The sequence below is a fragment of the Bos indicus x Bos taurus genome, chromosome 22 (genome assembly GCF_003369695.1).
Source record: "Bos indicus x Bos taurus breed Angus x Brahman F1 hybrid chromosome 22, Bos_hybrid_MaternalHap_v2.0, whole genome shotgun sequence".
Classification (NCBI taxonomy): domain Eukaryota; kingdom Metazoa; phylum Chordata; class Mammalia; order Artiodactyla; family Bovidae; genus Bos; species Bos indicus x Bos taurus.
In genome coordinates this window covers 192,813-220,124 of record NC_040097.1, presented here as the reverse complement: position 1 = coordinate 220,124, position 27,312 = coordinate 192,813, and the positions used below count along the sequence as shown (strand labels likewise).

At 61.0% G+C, this 27,312-nt stretch overlaps 1 protein-coding gene across 2 annotated transcripts; it reads right to left on the bottom strand.

Moving 5' to 3' along the window:
• Positions 1-230: 230 nt before the first annotated feature.
• On the bottom strand, positions 231-27,312 carry ALDH1L1 (aldehyde dehydrogenase 1 family member L1). Of its 2 annotated transcripts, XM_027522877.1 has the most exons (23): positions 27,208-27,311; positions 24,622-24,767; positions 23,164-23,398; positions 22,479-22,644; positions 21,250-21,351; positions 20,627-20,716; positions 18,933-19,070; positions 16,269-16,394; positions 15,840-15,931; positions 15,113-15,260; positions 13,746-13,865; positions 12,832-12,959; positions 12,165-12,315; positions 11,944-12,014; positions 9,027-9,132; positions 7,542-7,629; positions 7,074-7,167; positions 4,163-4,262; positions 3,995-4,093; positions 3,309-3,474; positions 2,212-2,317; positions 1,563-1,762; positions 231-792 (listed from the first exon to the last, which is right to left on the bottom strand). In XM_027522877.1, the coding sequence occupies exons 2-23, from the start codon at positions 24,746-24,748 to the stop codon at positions 737-739; spliced, it is 2,709 nt and encodes a 902-aa protein (XP_027378678.1). In that variant the 5' UTR covers positions 24,749-24,767; positions 27,208-27,311; the 3' UTR covers positions 231-736. The 2 variants fall into 2 exon arrangements, 1 of the variants encoding a protein (XP_027378678.1); XR_003507769.1 differs by lacking the exon at positions 3,309-3,474 and having other exon boundaries at positions 27,208-27,312.

Sequence of the window (27,312 nt, the reverse complement as noted above, 5' to 3'; positions counted from 1 at the left end):
CGGGGGACGGCCTGAGCCCTGACTCCCCTCAGAGCCGGGCTCGGGATGGGCAGGCTCCACGTCCCCTGGAGCTCTGTCCACTCAACGGGCCGCCATGACCACCGCCCGGGTGCAGAGGAGGCTGGGAACGCTGCCTCCTTCAGGCATCCATGAGCCCAGATAAAATCTGGGAGTTAGGAAAGGAGGAATAAAGGCAGACAGATGTAGAGGACTCAGTCTGTGCTCCTTCCTGTGAGATAATAGACTGCACACTGGCCCCTGCCCCCAGGTCCTGGCAGCCAGCCCCCGAGCCCCTGCCATGCCCAGAGGGACAGGAACACCAGCAGCATCTGTTTATTGGGGAGCTCTGGGGGCTCTGGGGGGGCTGCTCACCAGAAAGACCCAGCCGGGACCAGGAGCTCCAGCTCTCAGTTCTGCCCCGACCCCATCCTCCGGAGAGGGGAGACAGGGCTGGAGAGGCAGGTCACACCGCCTCAGACAGGGTGGGTCCCCTCTAAGGCTCGTCTCCACAACCAGCCCCAGGCAGAGGACAGAGCCCGAGAGCCAGGGCTCGTGGGCAGGCGGGGACAGGGGTGCTGGCCAGGACCCTTATTCACATGGGGTCACTTCCTGGCCGAGCCGGAGGTCACACGGATTGGGCAAGGTGGGGGTCCCAGATGGGGACAGGGGTGCAGGCCAGAGGCTTCCACCGCGTTCAGGGTCGAGCCCACAGCCAGGGACGGTCCTGAGACCCTCCTCAGTACTCGAAGGTTACCGTCTTGACCCGCAGGTACTCGTTCAGGGCTGCCTCTCCTGCAAGAAACGCCGTGCCAGGGGCAACATCACAGTCCCAGCAGCTGCTCTGGCGGGCAGCGCTGGCGTGTCCAGCGCTGTGGTCATCTCAGAACCTCCCCTCCATGTCACCTCCCAGACCCCCTTCTTCCATGGCTCCGAGGGGCCCTGCTGCTGTCCCGCACGTTGCTGCCCCCACCAAGCTGGGCACCAGAGCTGATCCCCCACAGGATCCAGGCCCCAGCTGCTGGCTTCCACAGTGGCAGAGTTGGGGGTGGGAGCCACCCCAAGTCATGGAGCGGCCAGGGGAAGGGGGGTATCGGGAAGAGGTCTGCTTCCCCAGGAAGGCTGGGCCCAGTGCCACCCTTTCTGCCTTGGCACTCACGTCATCCTCTCGGGTTCGCCCAGCCCCCCATGGGCTCCCTCTATGAGGATGAAGCCTGAGCCTGATTAGGGCTCCCAGGCCCCCTTAATCTTGCCCTTGCCCGCCCCCCGGCCCACTGAAGCACTCAGCCTCTCTCTGTAGCTCCAATAGCAGCTCCTCCAGTCGCTTGGGTCTCAGCCCACTCCAAGAGGCCCATCCCGTCCCCAACTAAAGCCACTGTCCAGCCTTCTGTTCAGACCACTGGACAGCTTCTAGCAGGATCTGACTCCCTGCCTTGGTCACCGGCCTGTCGGCTCCCAGAAAGAAGTAAGTGGCATCTCATCAGCTCTACCCTGGCCCCTGGGCTGAGCGGCCTCTAACGGGTGTTTGTTGAATGAATAAATGAAAGCAGGTGTGGCTGGCTTACCCAGGTCTTTGCCGAACCCTGACTGCTTGAACCCCCCGAAGGGAGCGGCCACGTCAGTCTTGTTGTATGTGTTGACGAACACGGTGCCAGCCTCCAGCTTGTCGCTGACGTACAGGGCCTTGTTGATGTCCCTGGTGAAGACGCCAGAGGCCAGGCCGAACTCCGTGGCATTGGCCCGAGTCAGCACTGCGTCCACGTCGCTGCAGGGAAAACCAGGAGGGCCTCCTTGAGGAAGGCAAGGGGCCAGCCCTGGACGGGGAGCACCAGGAGGTCTGCACGCCCGGCCCAGGCGGAGCCCGACACAGCACAGGGCCGAGAACGGTCAGGCCTGCCAACCAAATTGCAGATTCACGAGCGACATAAATGACTGCTGTGCGCGCCCGTGAGGCTTGGTCAGTTCACGACGCAGCCACTGGGACTCAAGGTGGAAGCCAGCGCGCTGCGGAGCTGGAGAGACGCGGAGGACACCCCCGGCGGGCCTGAAGCCCTGCAGCCACCCCCAGCCGGGGTCTCCTCCTCTGTGCTGAGAGGACTCTGCGGGGGTCCAGCTGCGTCCACAGCCCCACCGGTCTGAGCTCCCTCCCCGCAGCTCACGTGAAGACCCCGGTGACCAGGACGGGCTCTCAAGAGGCTTAAGTGGGACCCCTACCCATCAGCAAACCGAGAGATGATCATGATGGGCCCAAAGGACTCCTCCCGGGCTATGAACATGTGGTCCTGCACGTCTGTGAAGACCGTCGGCTCGAAGAAGAAGCCTGGGGGGAGACGAGGGATTCGAGACCCGCCAGTGCCTCCCCTGCACCGCACGCCAGCCACAAGCCTCGGGGACTTTCAACCACACACCTCAATGACGGAGCTGCTCTGTCCACCACCAGGGGCCAGTGCTGTCAGCTGGACACACCTCCTCCCATCCCGACTACCACCCCACAGGCCCTAGCCACTCCACAGAAATGTTTCTGGTGTCAGAAAGGCTTTCTCTAACTATTTCACCTCTGGACACAGAGTCGTGGGCCCTGAGAGCCGTTGGACTGAGATTGAATTTGGCACAATTCAGGGAAAGTCAAGAGACTTGAAATTTTCTCTCTACTATTTCGAAGAACAACAAGAAAAAGATGAATTTAATAGTGTTGTTAGTCGCTTAGTTGCGTCTGACTGCAACCGCGTAGACTGTAGCTCACTAGGCTCCTCTGTCCCTGGGATTCTCCAGGCAAGAATTCTGCAGTGGGTTGCCATGCCCTCCTCCAGGGGATCTTCCCGATCCCGGGATCGAACCTATCTTTACCCTCTGAACCACCAGGGAAGCCCCTGTTAATTTAATAAAATATTCCATGTTTGTACATATTTACAAATTATAACAGCAATTATAATTCTTAACCGTGTGTCATGTATGGACGCTTGTTGACGCACCGGGTGTGGGTGTGGCCTGTATCCACTCATCTGCAAAGGAAACGTGCCCCCCAGCTCTTGGAGCGCCACAGGCCAGTCTCTGCACCCTGCTACCCCATCCTGCTCACACCCATCTCTGCCGCCCCACAGAGAGCTGCATGCTGGGGTCTGACCTCCAGCTGGGAGGAGGCTGTATGCAGGCCCTACACCTGGTCTGGCAGGTGTCCCAACAGCCAAGCTCTCCACTCCTGAGATCCTAGATGGGAGAGCAGAAGTCTGGGAGCCCGACTGCAGGGGCCTGGGCCCCAGACACTGCCCCAGAGGCCATGCCACCTGCTGCCCGGTCCGCAGGTCTCTGACCTGGCCGAGGAACCTGCTTCCCGCCGCACACCAGCGTGGCCCCCTCCTCCACGCCGCGCTGGCAGTACTCCAGCAGCTTCTGCAGGTGGGCCAGGTGATTCTGCGGCCCGTGGTTGGTGTCCCGATCCAGGGGATTGCCAATCTTCATCTTCCCCACCTCCTCTACCTGCAGACGCCCTCAGGGTCAGTGTTGCCTGGGCTTTTGACCGCGGTCACCGCCTGACCCGCCTCCCACATACACATCTTTGGTAACCGACCACTGGGCCCTGAAGAAAGTCCGCACGCCAGATGCTGGCCTCTGGAACCATGTTGTGGTTCCAAAACTGCCTTCTGGGTTGAAGCCTCAAAGCACCCTCTGTTCAAGAGCAATCTGGGCTTGGTGTGGGAGCTGGAATGGTGCAGGTGTACAGGGAGAGGGAGGGCAGATGTGCGGGGAGTAGGGCAGGTGTACAGGGAGGGAGGGCAGGTGTGCAGGACAGGGGGCAGGGAGAGGCAGCATGTGGGTTGGAGCCGTGGGGCTGCTGCTTCTTGCTGAAATACTAAAGTCCAGGGAAGACTTGCCACGGCCTCCCCGAGGGGTCTGGGACCCAAGTGGCTGGTGCCGGACTCCACTGCCCAACCCTCTCTGGCCCCCAACGCCCTGTAGCTGGCAAGCGGGCAGCACCAAGCCCGGTGACGGGACCTACCACTCTCCGCACAAACTGGTCGTGGATGGAGTCCTCCACAAAGAGCCGGCCGGCGGCGATGCAGTTCTCGCCTTTGTTGAAGAAGACAGAGCTCATACCCTGTGCGGAGGGGAGAACAGCACTGGGTTACGACCCCTGGGGCAGCCCCCCGCCCCCCGCAGTGCTCACCATCTGCACGGCCTTGCCCAGGTCACAGTCCGCGAAGATGAGGAGGGGTGACTTCCCACCCAGCTCCAGGGAGACCTTCTTCACATTGCTCAGGGCGCAGCTGAAAGGGACAGGGAGAGATGGGCTGGGACACGGGGTGGGGAACACAGGACACGGGACATGGGACATGGGATGGGGGACATGGGACACGGAATGGGGGACATGGGACACAGGACACGGGACATGGGATGGGGGACATGGGATTGGGGACACGGGACACAGGACACAGGACACAGGACATGGGACATGGGACACGGGATGGGGGACACGGGATGGGGACATGGGACATGAGATGGGTGACACGGGACATGGGACACAGGACATGGGACGTGGGACATGGGACACAGGACATGGAACATGGGACACGGGACATGGGACACAGGACACAAGACATGGGACACAAGACATGGGACACGGGACACAGGACATGGGACATGGGACACGGGACATGGGACATGGGACACGGGACATGGGACACAGGACATGGGACATGGGACATGGGGCATGGGGCATGGGACACGGGGCATGGGACATGGGATGGGGGACACAGGACACGGAATGGGGGACATGGGACACAGGACACGGGACATGGGATGGGGGACATGGGATTGGGGACACGGGACACAGGACACAGGACACAGGACATGGGACATGGGACACGGGATGGGGGACACGGGATGGGGACATGGGACATGAGATGGGGGACACGGGACATGGGACACAGGACATGGGACGTGGGACATGGGACACAGGACATGGAACATGGGACACGGGACATGGGACACAGGACATGGGACACGGGATACAGGACATGGGACACGGGACACGGGACATGGGACACAGGACACGGGACATGGGATGGGGGACACGGGACACAGGACACAGGACACAGGACATGGGACATGGGACACGGGATGGGGGACACGGGATGGGGACATGGGACATGAGATGGGGGACACGGGACATGGGACACAGGACATGGGACGTGGGACATGGGACACAGGACATGGAACATGGGACACGGGACATGGGAAACAGGACACAAGACATGGGACACAAGACATGGGACACGGGATACAGGACATGGGACACGGGACACGGGACATGGGACACGGGACACGGGACATGGAACATGGGACACGGGACATGGGACACAGGACACAAGACATGGGACACGGGATACAGGACATGGGACATGGGACACGGGACATGGGACACGGGACACGGGACATGGGACATGGGACACGGGACATGGGATGGGGGACACAGGATGGGGACATGGGACATGAGATGGGGGACATGGGACATGGGATGGGGGACACGGGACACGGGGGCTGAGGGCAGCTCCAGTGCAGGGTCACTCGGAAGAGCAGCCGAGGATCTGAGCTGGAGGGTCCCTATGAGGCCAGGCCCGCACCTCCTCCCCTCCCCGACCCCGCCTCCCCCACACCATCCCAGCACAGGCCTTGCTGTCGTGGCCCCCCCACCCCCCACACCCTCTCTCCTTTCAGGCTGACCCCAGAAGGAGGTCTTGGAGCCCCACTGGCCTGAGACCCCTGGCTGCCGGGAGCCAGCACGGGAGTTCCCACCCATGACAAAGGTCATGCAGAGAGGACCTGACAGGCAAAGGCGAATCAGGACTCGAGAGGCCCCCTGGACCTGCCTGAGCATCTACGCCAAAACCAAAATCTGTCTGTTTTACTATTTCACAACTTTCACCAACTCTTCTGACATTAACAGGGGGCTATCCCCAACCCCCTTTCTCTGAAGAAAATCAACTTAGAGCTCTAGTTAATAATTCTCCTGGGCATAATAGGAGTGTTTCAATTCAAACCCCTCTGATGACTTTCTAGCTTGCCTGACAGGTTTGTTCGGACTCCTGCAGCTACGCATGTGATTGTTCACAGCCTCCCAACCACGAGAGGCACGGGAAGCTTAAGATATTTTAACAATGCAGAGCTTCTCAGAGTTAAAATTGTTAGAATAGAACTAGTAGAGGATTTCTTTGTTGAGCTAATGCTTGCTGCCAAGTTTCCATATCCCTTACCTACTGTGTCCCTGGGGGTGTATTGATTAATATAGTTGGTGTATAGAAATGTAAGTAGTAGCTTTAATGTTTGTAACCTTGGACCCTTGAGTTAATTCTTTTCTTGTTATAGCCCACCACACTTTTGCCCTATAGGAATGCAACTTTATCTAATGCTTTCGGAGGGTGGCGCCTGACTTTAGAAAAATCACCTTTAGAGAAAAATAAGTTTTCTGAATAAAGGATCATAAAATGTTAACAGGCCTCCTGGCCAGAAGATGATGTAAATCACCTAAAGCTTTTGCACATGGTAAGTTTGCAGAAAGAAAGCCTGGCTTCCGTAAGGATCCAGGACTGCTGACCTTGCTTGACTACCCCCACCCCCCCATTATCCTCTATGCACAACTTAAGGTATAAAAACTACTTTGGAAAATAAAGTGCAGGCCTTGCTCACCAAAGCTTGGTCTCCCCATGTCGTTCTTTCTCTTTCCTTTTCCTTTTCAGGCTGATTCCCTGGAGCACAGGGGCCCTCTGCATTCACTTTCCTGCCTGGGCTTCTAAGACCCACTCGAGAAGGTGCCTAAGGTGGGGCACCTTCAACTATTCGAGAGGGCACCTGTGGCCTACGTGAACAGAGCAAGTCCTGTGCTGGGGCTTTATTGGCTTTCTGTGTAAACTAAGGAGTATCAGCCTCTTTTCTCTCCTCTATTTTCTTAACTGCAAAATTCTTTCCTTATCTCTTTCTCTATTTCTCTCAGTTGCTGATGCCGTCCTCCCGAGGGAATCCCTGGATCCAACCGGGGCTGGACCCTGGTACCTGGCCCCTCTGCCCACTCCACCACCTACCTTTTCATAATGTGCTTGCCGACCTCGGTGGACCCTGTGAACCCAATCTTCCGCACGTCCGGGTGATCTGACAGTCTCTGGCCGACCAGTGAGCCTGTGCAGGATGGGCAGGGGGAGGGATCAGGGCAGCCACGGAGCCTGGTCATCCGTCTCCAGCCACCCAGGGCCAGACACCCCCGTCCTCCCCAGGGGCTCAGAACCTCCACTGGGAGGTCTTCTAGCCTCTCAAATTTAGCGTATCTGAGACTCAACTCCTAAGCTTCCCCAGGCCCGCTCCCCTTCCCTGTTCTCCATTCAGTCAACAGCCTCTCCTAGCAGTCAGCGGCTGCAGCTGACAGTCACGCTCCCCAACCCCCATCCAGGAGTCCCCCAGTCTGGGGCTCCCACAGGCAGCACTCCCACCAGGGCAGCCCCCTTCATGTCGGGGCGCATCACACGGCAAGCCTTGTGCCCCGTCCCCAGCCATACCGGATCCTGGCAGGACGTTGACCACACCCTTAGGGATGCCCGCCTTCAGGGTCAGCTCCGCAAACTTCAAGGCCGTGAGTGGGGTGACCTGAGGACGCAGGACAGGTGGTCAGGTCCAGAGGGCTGGGCAGCGGGAGCCGGGCACCAGGCTGCTCGCCTCAGCAGCTTCCCCTGCAGCCTGACGCCAGGCTTGAGCCCCCTGCACCTTCCCCCGCCTCCACCTGTTTGTGCCAAACCCTGGGGCGCCAGGGCCATGCCCAGAGGCCGAGGGCATTCCTCTCCCTGGCCCTCAGGACCACCAGCCCTCCTCTGCCGCTGCCCATGCCCGCTGGCCTCCAAAAGCTCCCTGGTGCCCAGCCTCACCTGCCCGCCCTGTGTGATGCTGCTGAGGCCAACCTGCGTCCACGCCCCCCAGTCTGGGGGAAGCCTGGTTCGGGGGTCTGTGCCCCCCACCCCACCATCGCTGGGCCTCTGGCTGAGCAGTGCCTGGGTGGGTGCTCATACCCTGGGGGCTTGGGCAAGTGGACTCTCCAGGGACCACTGCCTTGACCTGTCAGCAGCCCCCCAGCCTCAAGGGAGAAGTTAAGGGTCACCTCTGGGGCTGCAGCGATGCTGCCATGAGCAGACGTGTATGGAAGTCAGTGGGGAATTCATTGTGTGTTAAAATGCCTGAGGAGTGTGGGCCTCTGGTGAGCCAGAATCATTGCACTGATTTTCATTATGTTAATACCGTTGAGGCCCAACCACCCCAAAGGCGCTGAGGGAGTGAGACGCCCCAGCCCACTGCCCCAGCATCAGCCCTGCCGCGCCTAACTGATCTATCTGAGGTCCAGACGAAGGACGGCGGCTCGTGTGGTGACCCCACCACAGGCCACACTGCACAGGCTGCTCCAGTGCAAGGACCCCATCACGTGGCTTCTCCGAGAAGGACCCCCATCACGTGGCTTTTCTGAGAAGGACCCCGTCACGTGGCTTCTCTGAGAAGGACCCCCACGTGCCACGTGGCTTCTCCAAGAAGGACCCCCATCAAGTGGCTTCTCTGAGAAGGACCCCCATCAAGTGGCTTCTCTGAGAAGCCCAGTTGGTGGACATACAGGGGCTTCCCCCAGATGTTTGGGGTTTGAAGCTCCAGCTTTAATGGTAGACGCCCCAAGCTCACAGCCCAGAGCTGGGTCCTGGGGCACATGGAGGGGGCACACAGCTCAGGCGGGCTGAGCTGGTGTCCCCAGAAATGACACAGATGCTCACCAAGAGGCTGCATGCACATCCTGGTTAGCCTGACTCGGCCCCGAGACCCAAACACACCAGGTCTGCCCTGTGGGCTGGCCCTCACAGGCTGCTCTCACCTGCAGAGGCTTCTCCTTCCCGCCCGTGCGGGGTTGTGGGGGAGTGTGGGGGTCGAAGGGGCCTGTGGCCTGCCCCTGCTCTGCCAGGTAGCGCCCACGCCCTCCAAGCCCGCAGGCCCCGGGCCGCGCCCGCACCTACCTGGGCAGGCTTGATCACCACTGTGTTGCCTGCAGCCAGGCAGGCGGCCGTCTTCCAGGACAGCATCATCAGGGGATAGTTCCAGGGGATGATGATGCCGCAGACCCTGTCGGGGAAGGAGGCCAGTCTTCATCTGTCCGCGCCCCCGGAGGCCCTGCCTGAGCCTCATGGCTGCCTCCCTCCTCTCCAGGCCAGGCCCTGCTCAGGGCCAGCGTGCAGCTGCCTGCCCGGGCAGGGTGGTGTGCCCAGTCTGTCCCTTCCCAGGAGGGGTGATGGCAGAGGACGCTGCAGTCTCTGCTGGGACACCTTCTAGGGACACAGCCTGGAGCCACCCCAGGAGGAGGGTGACAGCAGGTAGGCACGGGTGGGGACAGGCAGAGCCTGGGAGATGGTCTGGGACCACAGGGGTGGACAGGCGGCCACAAGAGTGGGTCAGAGGTCATGAGTGTGGGCAGGAGGATGTGAGAGATGGTCAAGCGTCACTTGGGTGGGTGTGGATGAGGGTCCTCCTGGGCATTAGGCCAGGGCCATCGCCATGGGAACAAGAAGGATGTGGTCCATCTGGGGGCCTGAGGAAGCCTGCATGCTGTGTGCTGAGAGGTAGTGTCCTGTGTTGGTGCCACCCCTTGTCCCAGACAAGCCTCTGGCTGGGCAGTGTCTCCACAGAGGGACCCCCACGTCCCAGAACTACTGATGGCACCACGTGGCCCTGCATCCTCCTGACCCTTAAAACCTGGGGTGGCAGCCCCTGTCTGCGGGTCAGTGAGACGAGCTCATCCCCAAGGGGGCCCCTTGAACACCAGGCGACTGCCGTTTCCTCACTCCCACTGCTGTCTCCATCACCATCTTCACTATCATCTTCACCACCATCGTCTTCACCACTGTCTTCATCACCGTCGTCTTCACCATCGTCTTCATCACCTTCTTCACCACCGTCTTCATCACCGTCATCTTCACCACTGTCTTCACCACCGTCTTCACCACCGTCTTCATCACTGTCGTCTTCACCACCGTCTTCACCACCGTCATCTTCACCACCATCGTCTTCACCACTGTTTTCACCACCGTCATCTTCACCGCCGTCTTCACCACTGTCTTCGTCACCGTCGTCTTCACCACCGTCTTCACCACCGTTTTCACCACCGTCTTCACCACCGTCAGTTTTCACCACCGTCTTCACCACTGTCATCTTCACCACCGTCATCTTCACCACCATCTTCACCACTGTCGTCTTCACCACCATCTTCACCACCGTCTTCACCACCATCTTCGTCACCACCGTCTTCACCACCATCTTCGTCACCACCGTCTTCACCACCGTCATCTTCACCACCGTCATCTTCACCACCGTCTTCACCACTGTCTTCACCACCATCTTCGTCACCACCGTCTTCACCACTGTCATCTTCACCGCTGTCATCTTCACCACTGTCTTCACCACCGTCTTCACCACCATCTTCATCACCACCGTCTTCACCACCGTCATCTTCACCACCGTCATCTTCACCACTGTCTTCACCACTGTCTTTACCACCATCTTTGTCACCACCATCATTCACCACCGTCATCTTCACCACCATCTTCACCACCGTCGTCTTCACCACCATCTTCACCACCATCTTCACCACCATCTTCGTCACCACCGTCTTCACCACCGTCATCTTCACCACCATCATCTTCACCACCGTCTTCACCACCGTCTTCACCACCATCTTTGTCACCACCGTCTTCACCACTGTCTTCGTCACTGTCATCTTCACCATCGTCTTTATCACCTTCTTCACCATCATTTTCATCACCATCTTCTCCATCATCATCAGAGAATGGTTCCCTGAACAACGACAGCCTGGCTGAGCCCAGCAGTGGGAGAAGGGTGCTCAGAGACCAAGGCAGACAGGTCAGTAAGGAGCCACGTGGCCGGCAGAGCAGGAGTGCAGTGCAAACTGGGGCCAGCCTGGGGCCCACACACCTTCCTGGGGGTGGTGGGTGTGCTGAGGGGTTAGGAGAGCTGGTGCCCACCCCAGATACACCCAGCAGATCCAGAGGGACTGAGCTTGAGAGGGAGCAGGGCGAGAGCCCTGGGAAAGAAGGAGAACTGGGCTGGAGGCTCCAAAGCTGAAACCCTGCAGAGACTTGCTGCCACCAGGGCTGGGTCGTGCCTGCGGCCCTGCTTGAGGGGGTGACCTTATCTGGTAGCAAGGTGTCTGGCAGGCGGGGTTTGCAAAGGAATGAAAGGTGAAAGCGAAGTTGCTCAGTTCAGTTCAGTTCAGTCGCTCAGTCGTGTCCAACTCGTTGTGACCCCATGAATCACAGCACGCCAGGCCTCCCTGTCTATCACCAACTCCAGGAGTTCACCCAGACTCACATCCATCAAGTCAGTGATGCCATCCAGCCATCTCACCCTCTGTCGTCCCCTTCTCCTCCTGCCTCCAATCCCTCCCAGCATCAGAGTCTTTTCCAATGAGTCAACTCTTCACATGAGGTGGCCAAAGTACTGGAGTTTCAGCTTTAGCATCATTCCTTCCAAAGAAATCCCAGGACTGATCTCCTTTAGAATGGACTGGTTGGATCTCCTTGCAGTCCAAGGGACTCTCAAGAGTCTTCTCCAACCCCACAGTTCAAAAGCATCAATTCTTCGGTGCTCAGTCATATCCAACTCTTTGTAACCCCATGGACTGTAGTCTACGAGGTTCCTCCATCCATGGAATTTTCCAAGAGTACTGGAGTGGGTTGTCATTTCCTTCTCCAGGGGATCTTCCTGACCCAGGAATTGAACCCGGGTCTCTAGCATTGCAAGCAGACAATTTTACCGTCTGAGCTACCGGGCAAAGGAATAGCTGTCTGATAAACATGTGGCCGGGAAGAGACCTCTGCGCCCCCACATGCATTCCTGGGAAGTGCCCAGCCCATGACTCACCCGATGGGCTCCCTCCGGGTCATGGTCAGGTTCCGGTTGGGTCTCGCCTGGTTGATGGGGATGGTGGAGCCCTGGATGAAGCAGCAGTGGCATCACTGGGGGGTTTCTGGCCACCTCCCGCTGGGCAGCTCCTTGCACCCAGGCCCAGGGAGGGACGGGACTGTCTGTCCCGAAGCCCCAGCTGGAGTTGGACAGGATGGCTGAGGTGCTCAGAGCCCCACCTGGATCTTGTCGCACCAACCAGCGAAGTAGCGGAAGGTCTGGATGGACATGCCCACGTGTGTCTTCAGGGCCAGCGTGTAGACCGCACCTGCATCCAGGGCCTCGATGGTGGCCAGCTCCTCCTGGTGCTGCTCCATGAGCTCTGCCAGCCTGGAGGGGGCGGTGGGGGGGGGCGGGCCTCAGGCTGGCACAGCCCGCCTGCCCTCTCGGGGGTCTGCCCTCGACTCAGTCTCTGGCCTCAGTGTCATCATCTGGAGGGGCTGCTGTGGGCTCCTTGGAGGTGGGATGCCCCCCCATATGAAGGCCTCACCTCTGGGAGCAGGGTTGGGGGGTCAGGTGGAGACCACCCATGCAGAGCCGCCCTCAGGCTTGAAGGTGGCTGACCCGTCCTACTGCTCCAGCCACCGGCAGGCCCCAGCACCCCAGTCTGCTCCCAGCTTGCTGGCCCCCCAGGGACCCCCAGGGACGCAGCCCCCAGCTCCTGTCTGGCTGAGCAGCCATGAGTGGGAGCACCCCAAGTCCTCCCTGGGCTTCTGCTGGCACCTGGCTTCACCGGGAGGGGGCGTGACATGGGAGAGTCCTCCCTGAGGCCACCAGCTGTGCAGTCGCAAGTCCTCCCAGAAGCGCCCCTGCGCCTGGGGAACGGGGATGGGGTGGGGCTCGCACCTGTACAGGAGGCGGCCACGGTCCCGCGCGCTGATCTTCCCCCACAGTCCGTTCTCAAAGGCGTCCTTTGCAGCGGCCACGGCCTTGTCCACATCGCTGACCTGGGCCAGGGACACCTGGCAGAGGGCCTGCAGGGGCGTCGAGCCTGAAGCCTCCGGGGCCCCGGGCGGCCCCGCGGGGGAGGCCGGGCTCATGCGGGGCGTGGCCGGCAGGAGGGGCTGTGTCCACGTCCCCTGGGGTCTTCGCCTCCCCGACCCCAAACAGGGCGACAGACGCGGACTGCTGCTCAGCGTCTTTGACCAAGAGCAGGAGCAGGCCCACATGCTGAGGGGCCCGGTCGGGAGGTCTGCTTCTTAATAAGCCTGCCTGAGCCCCTGGGTCCTGTGCCCTGAGGGTGCCCACCTGCCCTGCAGCTCAGGCCTCCACCTAGACGGGCCGGGGGTGGGAGTGGGGCTGAGGCTGGCGTCTCCAAGCCCACGGCCCAGGAGCCCACACGGCCTCCCGCCCGGGGTCCCCAACAGTGGCCTGGAGGTGCTGACAGCCCCTGACGGGCTCCCTTGGGGGTCCTTGTCTGGGCCCACACAGCCCGCCTGTTACTCTCTTTAAACCCCCTCAGGACCCACGTTCTGCATCCCAGTCCTCTGCAGGTGTGCGTGTGTAGGAGTGTGTCCATCTCAGAATGTGTGTGTGTGTGTGTGAACTTGACTGCCTCTGCTCTGATGTGATGCCCGATGGCCACAGCCAAGGAGTCTGAGAGCCTGGGATGCTGAGGGCCTCGGCGAAGGGGGGCCCTGATTCGAGGGGTGAGGGGGAGGGGAGGGGGCCTCCCAACATGGGAGGGTGTCAATGGACAGGAGAGGACCCCGAGAGGTCATGGAGGGTGGCGGGGGCCGAGGGTCCGGGCCTGCACTCACACTTCCGTCTGTCGGGTTGATGGTCTCGTAGGTCTTGCCACCCTCGGCGTCCACAAATGTGCCCCCGATGAACAGCTGATGGGGCATCCGGAGGGTCAGCTTGTTCACGGCTTTTTCCACCTGGGGGGCAAGGACCTCAGGCTGGAGCTACAGGGGCATCCCTGACAGGCATGGGGACTACTTGGCCACCAACCCTTCCACACACAAGCAGGGGCCTGGGGTCTCCTCATGGATCCAGCCCTGCTGCCCGGGGCCATCATGCAGGGCAGAGGTGACGGCTGAGACAGGGACGCTGGGCCAGCCTGCCGGCCAAGCCGCCCCGGCCCCAACCCCAACCCTTGGGCTCCACACTCAGGAAGTGGCACAGCCCCTGCCACATTGCACGCACATGGGGCCTCGGGGTGGCTTCTCCCCTAAAGTCCACGACCCAAGGCCAGCCTGGGGTCCACCCCAGTCTCCTCTCCTTCCTTCATCCGCCTTGTCCCCAACTCCCAGCCAGACAAACCATCACAAAGCCCATTCCTATAGGAGCCGTAGCCTAACTAGACACCCCAAGGGTGGTTTGTGCAAAGTTTCTTTACAAACAGGTCTGCGTTACTTCCTCACACTTCACACACACGAGCTGAACGTACAGGGCTGTTTGTTCTCCTTCTTGGAAGCGAAAGTGCGAAAGTTGCTCAGTTGTGTCCGACTCTTTGTGACCCCATGGACTCCAGGCCAGAATACTGGAGTGGGTAGCCTTTCCCTCCTCCAGGGGAGCTTCCCAACCCAGGGATCAAACCCAGGTCTCCCGCATTGCAGGAGGATGCTTTATACCAGCTGAGCCACCAGGGAAGCCCTTCTTGGGAAACCATTCCCAATTCCTCTCTCTGTCCCACTCGGTCTCTCTCTCTCCTGTGTCAACCAAAGGCCTTTAATACAGTGACTGGTCGCCCGGGTGATGGAAGAGCCGGAGGCTGAGCCCAGCAGGAAGCCGCTGCCAGTGCTGAATCAAGACGAAGGGAGGAGGTGGTGGAACCCGAGTGAGGGGTGAGGGTCAGCAGGAGGTGCAGGACGGGAGCTGGAGGCCACACCAGAAAACCGCCAGTGGAGAAGGGGGCGGGAGAGACACACTGTGGACATGTCTCCTCGACACCGTTTCGTGCCCTGAATCTTAGGCAACAGCGTCCTCTGTAGAGTCTGCCCCACTGCCTGGCATCTTTAGGCTGCTCAGAGTTACCAAGGGGAGCTTGATCACCAAAGGGCAGGCTCTTGGAGTCCTGGCTTCCCCGGGTGTCCCCGTGGACCCGCTGGTGTGGGTGCCTGTGGGTGTGCAGGCTCACACAGCCCGTGAGCCCAGGCCTGCCTGTGGGGCTCCCGGGACTCACGTAGTCGATGGCGCACTCGGTCTCCTTGTCGCCCCCTCGCAGCCTTCTCACTAACAGCTGGATGAAGTCCCCAAAGGTGGTTGCCATGTAGACATCTTCATTTTCCAGTTCCAGGCCGTCACACAGCTCCTTGACTTCCTCCACCAGCCTGGAGGACAGAAGGGGGAGAATGGGAGCCTGGACAAGGCCCGGGGTCCTGCCCTCCTCTTAGCAGAGCTGGTGGTTCTGCCCAGCACCCAGAGCATGGGTGTTGGTCTAAAATCAGTCTTGAAAGCCCAGTTTGAGGATTCAGAGGCTCTGGGTTCAAGTTCCGGCTCTATCAGTACTAACTTGTGGTCAGTTGCTTTGGGAAGGCTTGCGATTGCTTTAAAACTGCTCCAAAACAGTTTGCTCTTCCTCCTGTGAGGGTGGGGGTCTCGGCCCCCTGCCCTGCCCTGTGCCTGCCAAGACCTTCTGGGGCGGTGGTCCTCATCTATCTGCTTGCTGGGCTCCCGCTTGCAGAGCCGTAAGCAGCCAGCTACATGTCCAGGCCCAGAGTGGCCACTCCGGGGCCGTGACCCCACCGGAGATGGACGCGCCTGCCCATCAGCTGTCCCACACCGGATGGGCACAGGCTTGCACACCCTCGTCCTTTCTGGATCTCTGACCCACACAGTGCCCGCTCCTCAGTTTGGGGGTGACTTCCGACTCAGAGACCCTGGGGCTCCACCCCCACCCCCCACCTCACCTGACAACGTCCACGGATGCGGCCCCCGACTTGAAGAAGTCCGTGGACTCGTCCACCTCCGGCACACTGGGGAGGATCCGCTTCCAGGCACCCTGGAGGGCCGGGCAGTGAGAACGAGCCCCCAGGCCCAGAAGGCAGCCCCTGGTGCAGCCTGGCCCCAGGCGGGCCTGTCCCCTCCGGGCTTTGCTGCACCCAGGGCCGGATGGTCCTTGGGTGACCACCTCCCTCCCAGTGCCTGGCCACAGGCCCTCATGCCGCTGGGCGGTAGGACCCAGCAGAGGAAGGAGGGCCAGGGGACACCCGGAGGACAGAACCACGGCGTGCCTGAGGCCAGGACATACGGACTCTGGGTGTGCACGCCCCGCCCCCCCCAGAACACACACCCAGTGCATGCATGCCCCCATCACAGCAGCCCCAACGGCTCCTCACCCGCACAGCCTCCGCGGTGCCCAGCTCCTCCTCTGTCAGCTCCAGGGCGCTGCTCTCTACTTTCTCGAAAAAGTGTGCGGCTGGGATCATCTTCCCATCCTCCAGCTGGATGTTCTTCACCAGCAGCTGCGACGGGAGGGCCATCAGTGCCCCTGGGCTACCCCGCGGCGGGCATGCACTTGCCCCCATTCTCCCCTAGGCAGGCCCGGACGCAGGCAGGGCGTGAGGAGACCAGAAGGGCGGGGGTGCGGGCAGCGGTTGGGGGGACCCGTGTCCTCCACCCCAGCATGCTCCCAGGCTTGGAAACCCACGATGGCTGTATTTGAAGAAGGAAATGGCAGCCCACTCCAGTATTCCTGCCTGGAGAATCCCATGGACAGAGGAGCCTGACGGGCTGCAGTCCATGGGGTCACAGAGAGTCGGACATGGCTGAGCGACTCACAACAACAATGGCTGTATTATTCTATAAAACCAATGCCTGCATGTGAGACGGAAGGCATCCCAGCACTGCCTTGAAGGCCAACGGAGAAAACAGTTAGTCACCCAGCACCCAGCACCCAGCTTGCGGAAACCGCATGGAGACTGGCCCAGGTCGTGAGGCTCCCTCTGGGTGGGGAAGCGTGTGCGCTCACGGCAGAGAATGTGTCTGCCAGGTGAGACGCTCTGTGAAGAGCGCCCCCCGCCCAGAACTGGAGCCGGGCTCCCTGCTCACTGCCCCCACCCCACCGACTGCTGCCTCCCTGCATGCTCTGGAGCCCCAGCCCAGCAAGCCCGGCTGGACGCTCCTGAAAGACCCTCAGCCGAGGCCACCACGGCTGCCGCCTGGCCTGGGGTCCCTCAGGGATGTCGGGGAGATTGCGGCCCAACCCACGCGGCTGGTGCCTTCCTCCGGCGGCTGCTCCAGGACCTGCACCCAGGCCCGTGACCGCTGCTGGCAGCTAAGCTTGGCCTCGGCTAGCAGAGAGGCCCGCCTCTCTGTGACCACCGTCCTCCTCTCAGTCTGCCTTCCTCCGTAATCCTGCCTGGGTCTGCTGCGGGAACCTGACCCGAGACAGATGCCCTCATTCCACTGCAGCACCACCCAGGAAGGGACACCCACGCGCTGTAACCCTCAGGTGGCCTTGGGCCAGTAGGACAGGCACCCAGAGTGAGCTCTCACCGGTCCAAGCCAAGCTGCTCCCTGCCCTGGACTGTTTGCACGGCCGCCACCATGTGTTCAGCATCCGCAGAGTCCCCTGAAGTTCCCCCAGTGCTCCAACACCCCTGCCTGCCCTCCTTCGCTGGCCCTGGTACCTTAGGGCCCAGGCCATCTGCCCACCACCTCGTGCGGTGAGTGTCACGGTGAGTGGCAGGCCCGGAGCCAGCAGGCAGGGCCGGAGCGGAGCTCCGCCGCGGATGCGTGTGGGTCAAAATAGACAGGGATCTGAATTTCTTTGCTTCAGTTTTCTACTTGGTAAAATGGTGAAATGCTAACATGGATCTCATAGAGCTGTGGGGAGAACTGAATTGTTTTAAACAGAGCGTGGCTCTCAAGCACACATCAGTATTCAGTTGCATAAATCCTGGGTGTCACCCTGAGCTGCAGTTGCTAAAGTGGGTCAGAGCAGCTTATGTGCCCGGCGGGACTTCTGTTCAAAGAGAAGGAAACTGAGCTCGCTCTGTGCACCTGGACTCTGCAGGGCTTAGACAAGGCCTGGGCACAGGGCTCCCTGGACAAGACCCCCCGACTCTGACGCCCCCCAGGGCCCCCAGCTCAGGACCCCCAGTTACGCCCAGGCACAGGGATCCCTGAACAAGACCAACCCTGATCTGACGCCCCCCAGGGCCCCCAGCTCAAGACCCCCAGTATGCCCAGACACAGGGCTCCCTGGATAAGACCCCCCAACTCTGATGCCCCCCAGGGCCCCCAGCTCAGGACCCCCAATTACACCCAGGCACAGGGCTCCCTGGACAAGAGCAACCCTGACTCTGACGCCCCCCAGGGCCCCCAGCTCAGGACCCCCAATTACACCCCGGCACAGGGCTCCCTGGACAAGACCAACCCTGACTCTGACGCCCCCCAGGGCCCCCAGCTCAAGACCCCCAGTATGCCCAGACACAGGGCTCCCTGGATAAGACCCCCCAACTCTGATGCCCCCCAGGGCCCCCAGCTCAGGACCCCCAGTTACGCCCAGGCACAGGGATCCCTGAACAAGATCTCCTGACTCTGATGCCCCCCAGGGCACCCAGCTCAGGACCCCCAATTACACCCAGGCACAGGGCTCCCTGGACAAGACCAACCCTGACTCTGACACCCCCCAGGGCCCCCAGCTCAGGACCCCCAATTACACCCCGGCACAGGGCTCCCTGGACAAGACCAACCCTGACTCTGACGTCCCCCAGGGCCCCCAGCTCAGGACCCCCAATTACACCCAGGCACAGGGCACTCTGGACAAGACCCCCTGACTCTGATGCCCCCCAGGGTCCCCAGCTCAGGCAGGGCACCTGGCCAGTAAGAGCCCAGGGCAAGCCTTCCTGGGACGGAAAAGTGGCCGACCCAGCAGGTGAGGGTCTTCCCTCCTGGATTCTGTGGTCTCCTTTCCCTGTTTGCTCCAGAATGGCCAGGAGTCTCCCTGCGGGGCCCGAGCCCACAGTACAGTCCAGGAGTCGCAGCAGCAGGCTTACCATCCGGCCGTCATTCCCGAAGAGGATGAGGCCCACTTTGGTGATCACCCCTGGCCGGTGGGCGCCCGGGATGGGCAGGTCCTCTCCCTCAGGCTCCAGGCCCGCAGTGCTCAGTGTCGAGTTGAAAAACGTCAGCTTCTGTTGGGGACAGGAAACCAGAAGGTGCAGATGAGAGGGGGGCCCCTGCAGCCTACCAGGCAGTGCTGAGCGGGCGGGTGATGACGGACTGTGACGGCGTGGGGCCAGGACAGCCCAGGTGTCAGTGCCCGGAGCACAGACGAGACCTGGGCAGGCGGGAGGCCCCAGAGGGGGCCCCTCCCACCTAACATGGGACCGTGACCTCCAACCCCAGGGTCAGACATCTGCAGAAAGTGTGCTTAGCCAGCACCGAGGGCGGGCCTGCCTGGGGATGGGTCACGCCCTGGCCGCGGTGCACAGGGGCTGGTGGTGGCAAGGCCAGAGACCCTGAACGGTCTGGGAAGCCCGCCCACGAGCAGCGGTTCGGATGGTCAGGGGCTTCGTGGAGGACAGGGCTGTCCTCGAAAAGGCCTGGCTGAAGCCCCCTCACTCCCAAGGCGAAGGCGAATCAGGGTTGGACTGGGGTCTCTGAGGGCTGCTCAGTTCAGTTCAGTTACTGTCATGTCTGATTCTTTGCAACCCCATGGACTGCAGCACGCCAGGCCTCCCTGTCCATCACCAGCTCCTGGAGTTCACTCAAATTCATGTCTATCGAGTCAGTGATGTCCTCCAACCATCTCATCCTCTGTCATCCCCTTATCCTGCCTTCAATCTTTCCCAGCATCACGGTCTTTTCCAATGAGTCAGTTCTTTGCATTAGGTGGCCAAAGTATTGGAGTTTCAGCTTCAACATCAGTCCTTCCAGTGAACATTCAGGACTGATTTCCTTTAGGATGGACAGGTTGGACCTCCTTGCAGTCCAAGGGACTCTCAAGAGTCTTCTCCAACACCACAGTTCAAAAGCATCAGTTCTTCGGCGCTCAGCTTTCTTTATAGTCCAACTCTCACATCCATACATGATTACTAGAAAAGCCATAGGTTTGACTAGACAGACCTTTGTTGGCAAAGTAACGTCTCTGCTTTTTAACATGCTGTCTAAACGGAGACCAGCCTTGGAAAGCCCGGAGCAGACAAAACAGCTCAGTCCCACAGCAGAGCTTAATTTAGCTTCTTTTGCAAGACAAGCAAGACCAGCCTGACCTCAGTCACTTCTTGCTTGTGTCTCTGGAAATCGTAAGCAAAGTTTAAACTGTTCCTCAAAATTGGATTAAGTGACCTTTAGCCAAATCCCTATCATTTAAGAAAACTCTTTTGACAGCCAGTCACTGCCTCCTCACCGTATAGCCTGCTTCATGTCAGCAGACTGTGCATGGTCTGGGGCTCCCGGCTCCAAACCGTCTTTTGTGAGAGTACTCAGCACATAGGTACTAAGTACCACGTTGGTGATTCACTGCTTTCAGTTCTGCTGTTTCGGAACTTTGACCGCCGAGGGGTGAGAGTCTGACCCCAGAGCTGCTGCCTGGCCTGGAGGCCTCGTGCGTGCGGACCCCACCCTTCCAGGACCCGGGGGGCTGGGGCTGGGCTCTGCCAGTGGCCAGAGATCACGTAGCTCACACGTTCCGGCAGTTCAGCAGCAGGGGCCAGGAGCGCGGCCCGTCCCGGCCGCAGGGACACACCTGCCCACAGGCCTCCGTCCAGGCGCCCGGCACCTTGTCGTTCCCACGGATCCAGTTATGGATGGCCTCTGCCGGCTGGTCCCAGTCGATCTGCAGGGCAGGACGTGAGTGCTCAGCGGGCCCTCCCTGCGCTCCAACCACCAGAGCCCCAGCCCCGGCCTTCCCTCCTCCCCACAGGCCCTCCTGACGCTGGGTGGAGCCTGGGAAGGGGCTGAGGAGCCTGGCTTCCTCTGAATCCCAGAGCTGGGCCAGCCTCCCCCTGGGGCCTGGCTCTGGGTGTGCATGGACCCTCGGTCTTTCATGGGATGTGAAGGGCAGGATGGTTTCTAGGGAGATGATGCTCTGTGGTCACAAGGACCAGGGCCCGACACACAGGGCCACCCCCCAGTTTAGGGCGGCCCCACAGGGCTCACCAGGTCCCTGGAGAGCACCCCCTGAGCCCCGATCAGAGACCCAGCCCTGGGCCCCCGGGATCCCCAACCGGGGCAGCCCCCAGGAGCCCAAAGCCCTCCTGGAATTCACCTGGCAGACAACCGCCCTCCCGCCAGCCCATCTCCCGGGGCCCCTGCCCTCCCTAAAAAGGAACTGGGGAGAGTGCAGACACCCAGGCCCTTGGCGCTCACCCTGGCCGTCTCCTTCCTCTGAATCCCCTCGTAGGTGGCGCCCTCCTCGGGCTGAGGGAGTCTGGGGGCTTTGCCCTCGGCAATCAGCTTCACAGCCTGAACCTGGGAGGCGGGGGCAGGGGTGTCTGAGGCACCAGGACCCTCCCCTCGGCCCCGCTCACAGTCCGAGCTGTGGGATTGTGTAGACCCTCCCAGCACCACACCCGGCTCGGGACAGGCACCATGGGATCTGCTTTGGGAACAGGTGGATCCGTGGCTGAAAGCGGGGCCCAGGGCTGAGGGGCGGCCCCCACTGTGCTATGGAGACGCCCCCGTCTGCCCCCTGTCCCGCCGCCTCCCCTGCTGGACACGCTGCCCCTTGGGGCTGCACAACAGCTCCGACATCAACCCTTCGAGTCTGCCTTCCACCTCCAGCTCCTCAGAACCTCCTTGGACCTTCCATTCATGAATTCTTAGGGAAAGAGGGTTTCTTGTCCCCTGGAATCAGGAGGTGTGGACCTTGAGCCACCAGGGACAACTTCTCCTCCTGACCAAGGGCGCCCAACCTGAGGAGGAAGCTAATCAGACGGGAGGCAGAATCAGGGTGAAGAAACAGAACCCCCGACCGGCCAGAGCCTCTGGGCTCAGCCAGGCTTGAGGATGTCCCTGTCTGGAGTCTCCAAAATGTGCCTTTTTGGGCAAGGTTTGTTGAGTTGCTCTGACAGCTGTAAGCAGGTCCCGTTTAAGAGAACAGTGTCGTCGTTCAGTCACTGTCATGTCTGACTTCTTGTGACCCCCATGGACTGCAGCACACCAGGCCTCCCTGTCCATCACTATCTCCCAGAGTTTTCTCTGATTCATGTCTATTGAGTCAGTGATGCCATCCAACTATCTCATCCTCTGTTGCCCTGTTCTCCTTTTGCCTTCAATCTTTCCCAGCATCAGGGTCTTTTCCAATGCGTCGGCTCTTGGCATCAGGCAGCCAAAGGATTGAAGCTTCAGCATCAGTCCTTCCAATGAATATTCAGGACTGATTTCCTATAGGATGGACTGGTTGGATCTCCTTGCAGTCCAAGGGACTCTCAAGAGTCTTCTCCAACACCACAGTTCAAGAGCATCAATTACATGTTCTAACCCTGCCTCTGTGAAACCCTGAACTGAGAGTCCCTCCCACCTGCAGAATCCTAGCCAGCTCTGGGCAGTAGCTGGCGCTGGGGAGCCCTGGGGTAAGTGTGCGGCCCTGCCCTTACCATGCCTTTGACGCCTTCCGGGAAGAGAAAGCGGTTGTAGAGGGAGCTGACAGTGTCATCTGGGAGGACCTCACACTCCTTCTGGAGCAGAAGGTCCCCGGTGTCCAGACCGTCGTCCGCCCAGAAGATGGTAAACCCCCCTTTCTTGTCCCCGTGGATGAGGGTCCTAGGGACGGAAGACTGACACCTGAGTCCGGAAGGAAGGACCATAGAAAAGGGGGCCTGGGGCTGGGGCCCCTCCCGCCTCCCCAGGGAGGATGCAAGAGGGAAAATGGCGTTTACTGATGCAACCGCGCGCCAGGTATCAGGTGGAAGAAGCCCTCATGCTTCTTCCTTTATCCTTCCTGCCGTGTAACAGCCTCGCACGCCCCTTCTACAGATGCGGAGACTGAGGCCCAGTGAAGTGAGGAGATGTGTCTGGAGGTCAGGGGGCTGAGTCCCAGCTGGTCCAGCTACAAGCCCGCCCTCTCTTCCGGCTCAGATGCCTGCCTCCCTGATGGTGCCTCCAACAACTCCACCCTGCAGACTCTCGCCCTCTCATCTAGAGCTATCTGCTCCAGGTGTCTCTAGTCCGTCTCTCTCTCTCTCCAGGTGGGCGGGCGGGGGTGGACGGCGTCTGGCAGTGCTGAGCCCTTGGGGGCCCCGGAGCGCAGCCACGGAGCCCGGGGCGGCCGGCCTGTCTCACCAGTTGATGGCAGAGGCGCCCCGGTGGCGCGGCAGCAGGCTCGGGTGGTAGATGATGGAGCCGTGCCGGGGGGCGCTGATGACCTCCATGGGGATGAACTGGCTGCAGAAGGGCAGCACGTTCAGCTCAGCTCCCAGGGCCTGGTACTGCGCCACCACGTCGGGCAGGGCCCGCCCCTTGGCCCGCCAGCGGGGGAACTTGAACACTGGCACGCCGTCCTGCTCAGCCTGCAGGCCTGCGGGACAGCGGGTGAGAGTCCGCCCCCAGCCTCCGAGCCCCTGCCTGCGGGGTGGGGGGCTCCTGCACCCCTCTCCAGGCCTGTCCCTCACAGCACCCCCGCTGCCCAGCCGGGCTCTGCTGGGCAGCATGGAGCCATGGCCCCAGCCAGGGCCAGCCTCTGGGATGCCTTTGCCTGGACTGACCCTGCCGACTGCCAGGACCTCTGAGCGCCTCTGTTTCCCAGACACCATGTGGCCTGTGACCTCTTTACCTACAGGCCCCATGAGTGTGTCTCCCTGCCCCCTGGCTCCGATGCGCGGTCCCCACGTCTCCAGGTTTGAGGATGTAGCCCCCCCGAGTCTGCCCCACCGCCCCCTGCCCCCTGCGGGCACGAGCCCTGGGCTCTCTCCACGGCCTGCACCTGTCAGCTGCTCCCTGGCAGGTCTGGGGACAGGTGTGGCAAGTGTGACAGCTCCGTCACACACAGCTGCCGCGTCACCCTGGTGACCCTCGGCCTCTGCCCTGTGTGCAGGGAGGCGGGTCGGCGTGAGTGGTCTAGACAGTGACCCTCTGAGGCCAGGTCGAACAGCAGCCCCAGGCAAGGGTCACTGTCACAGGCCGCACTGGGGCAGGAGCGGAGCAGTGGTGCCTCGGCCTGTGATGCTCCATCGTGGGAGCACCCTCTTCCTTCGGAGCCAGGTCCCGCGTTCTGAAACATTCAGCCCTGAGGAGGACCTGGGGGCCTGAAGGCCCAGCCCTTGAGCTGAGGCCCCAGCTCAGCAGCGATTCTCACACCAATTTCCTTCTGGAGAAGTGGTGTGTCTCTGGGAGCTTGTTGGAAATGCAGACTCCCAGGCCCCATCCCATCCTGGGGGCAGAAACTCCGGGGCCGGGCGTTGGGGGGCAGGGGACTCTGCTCAATAGCTGCCCCTGCCGGAGACGGGGTGCAGGGCTCGCTCACATCCAAGAACCCGACTGCGGTGATTCCCACCCGGCAGCCCTTTCGGAGCCTGGGTGAGGGGAGAGGGGAGCTCGGGGTGTTCAGACTGTGGGGTCCTGGGTGCAGGCCAGCCTTCTCCACCACCCTTCGCTGTGATATGCTTTGTTCCAGAAAAGCGTGGCGGTCAGTGGGCCCTGAGCAGGACCCAGGGTGGACCGCGTGTGATCACTTCAGGCCAGGGACGCCCACACAAGGCCCGCAGGCCCCACTGCCACCGCCGCCCGCCAGGCACCACTCACCGAGGGGGTCTGCCTTCCCGTCCTTGTCTGGCACGGTGAACACGCCCACCACCTCATGGCCCTCCTCCCGCAGGCGGCAGTAGACCTCCTGGCCGAACAGGCTCTGTCCGATCACTGCGATCTTCATGGCAGCGGCCGGCGGGGACCTGCGCAAAAGGGACACAGCGTCCCATGGGGCGCACTGGCCCAAGGGCGCAGCCCGCCTGCTCCACCCCACCCCTGGGCCCAGCTCTGGGCACCCTGGGTGGCCAGCTACTGCGGGGAGTGGTCCACCTGAGGGGCGGAAGGGGAGGCCACAGGGCTGAGCGGGGTGTGATCACAGACCCCGGACGCCCCGCCCGACGCCCAGAGCCCCCAGCCCAGCACCCAGCGCTGTGTGCCGCCGTGTCCTCCCGGGTCATCCGAGCGCATCTCTGCAACTAACCAGCCCTGCGACCTCAGTCAGGTCACATCAGCTTCCGTCTCCTCATTTGCTGATGAGGAAGCTGCTCCTCAAAGGCTTCCAGCAGCAGGCCGGGCGCTCCCCAAGCAGGAAGCAGCGCGGGGCTGCGGACTTGGGGCCTGTCCGCTCCACGGAGCCTTTGGATGAACCCAAGTTCTTAAACTGAGCACAGTACCCCGCACCAAAGTCCCCCTTTATGCTGAATGGGCTTTGCATCCTGTTTAAGAAATCTTTGCCTCCTTCAAGTTCCTGCACACCTCTTCACCTTCCGGTTGTCTGACAGAGGAGCAAAGGCAGTCTCCTCTACAAATGTTGCTGGAACTGCTAGACACCCACACGCGAAAGATGAGCCAGACACACATCAACAGTCTTCACAAAAAGTAACTGAAAATGCACCACAGATGTGAATGTAAAATGCAGACTACGAAACTTCTAGGGGACAACAGAGGAGACCACCCAGCAAGTGGTGCTTTCCAGATTCAACAACAAAGGCATGATTTAAAAAGAGAAAAATAAGCTGGACATCATCAAGATTAAAAACTCCGCTTGAGACGCTGTCAAATGAGTGAGAATGGTGTGTGTGGGAGGTATGTGTGTGTGGTGTGTGGGCGGTGTATCTGTGTGTACGGTGTATGTGCTGTGTGTGGTACATGTATTTGCACACATGTGTTTGGCAGAGTAAAGCCTAGAAGGACTCGCACAGAAATATTAAGAGTCACCAGGCAGGGTTTGGGGGTTTGGAAGTCTTTTGATAGCTCTAATTATCTTTTTCTTACCAGAATGTTGTTTTTGAAAATATTGGGTGTATATTACTCGTGGAAAATTAAGAGGACAAAGAAGGTCCCTCTGGAAGCAGGGAGGCAGGGTCAGGAAAGCCACTGCGGAGCTGGTGGGCAGGAGCCCTGGGTGGGGCAGCCCACCTTGAGCTTTGGTGCAGGGAAGGTCAGGTTGGGGGGCGGCAAGTGGAGGAGGGAGGAGACCCACGGCCCCTAGGGGGCCTCCTCCCCTGGTGGCACCTCGGTTCCCTCCTCCCGCAGGGCTCAGGGACACTGTGAGGCTGCGCCTGCAGCAGGGGGACCTTCGGGCTCCCCAGGCCCCCTGCCCAGAGGCCAGGCCCTGCTCAGGGCCCCTGTTCCGAGCTGCAGTCGGAAGGCCCTTGAGCTGGGCAATCAGCCACAGGCGTCGGTCCCCAGCTGCCCTTTGCTGGCCCAGAGCCATCTCGTGCCCGCAGTCATTCCAGCTGGGCGCCTGGTGGTCCACATGCTCATGACCCCCTCAGCCTGTGGGGTCACACTCCATCTTCGACCCTTCCCACGGTCCTGGGCAAGGGGATGGGCCCTGGGTTCAAGATTTCCTTGTCTCCTAAAGGGACAGGGGCATCTCCCAGCGCCATCGGGAAGGTTCACAGAGGGGAGATTTGCAGAGGGTCCACGGCCAGTGGCAGGCAGAGGCCCCAGATTTTCAGAATCAGCCTCAGCCGCTGAGGGCTATTATTATACCACCTATCAATTTTAGCCCAAGAAACTAAGATTCAGGGCTTAAGAAAGTTGCCTGATTTCTGGAAAATTGAGGGCGCAGGAGAACTGGGGTACCTGGTCGGGGTGCTTGCCTCCCCAAGGCAGGTGGCAGGTGAGGGGTCCTGACAGACCCTGGAAGGGCATGGGCTGTGAGCAGCTTGAGTAAGGCAACACCCAGACCAGGAAGGGGGCTACCCTCACCCCGGCTAGGGTCTGGGGTCCCGTCCCCTCCCCGTGGGGAAGGACAAGGGCAGGTGGACTGGAGCTGTCCAATCACGAGAGGTCCTTGTGCCTGGGCCCCCCAGCTCTGGCCAATCAGGTAGGACCATCCCCAGTCCCGAGAATGCGGTGAGGGCCTTAGGAGGCGGCAGGACCCTCTGGTCACCTCCCCCCTCCAGCCTCCACGGCCCTGATGACGCCCACGGCCCACTGTGCGGCTTCGGGAAGCGCTTTTCTCTCCTCGCCCTCCCTCCCGCGCGATCCCCCCCGCCCGGCGCCTTCCTTCGGCCAAAGGACCCCCAGCCAGGCTGGGAGACTCCGCAACCCCCAGCGGAATCCCACCTCGCTCCCGCCCCAGAGCGAGAGCAGAGCCAGGGCAGCCTCCCTGCCTCCCTCCAGGGGACTCACCACGGAGGAGCGCAGGCCTGACTGTCCAGAGGGACCTCTGAGTCCAGGTCCGGGCAGGGGACGGCGTTGGCGCTGACCCGGCCTGGGCGGTGGGGAGAGGTGGGG

Coding starts and splice junctions, on each gene's coding strand:
- ALDH1L1 (XM_027522877.1), bottom strand. CDS start 24,748: ATGAAGATCGCAGTGATCGGACAGAGCCTGTTCGGCCAGGAGGTCTAC. Junction 22,645..23,163: donor GGCGCCTCTGCCATCAACTG/GTGAGACAGGCC, acceptor TTCCGTCCCTAG/GACCCTCATCCACGGGGACA. Junction 9,133..11,943: donor ACCCGGAGGGAGCCCATCGG/GTGAGTCATGGG, acceptor CTTCCCCGACAG/GGTCTGCGGCATCATCATCC.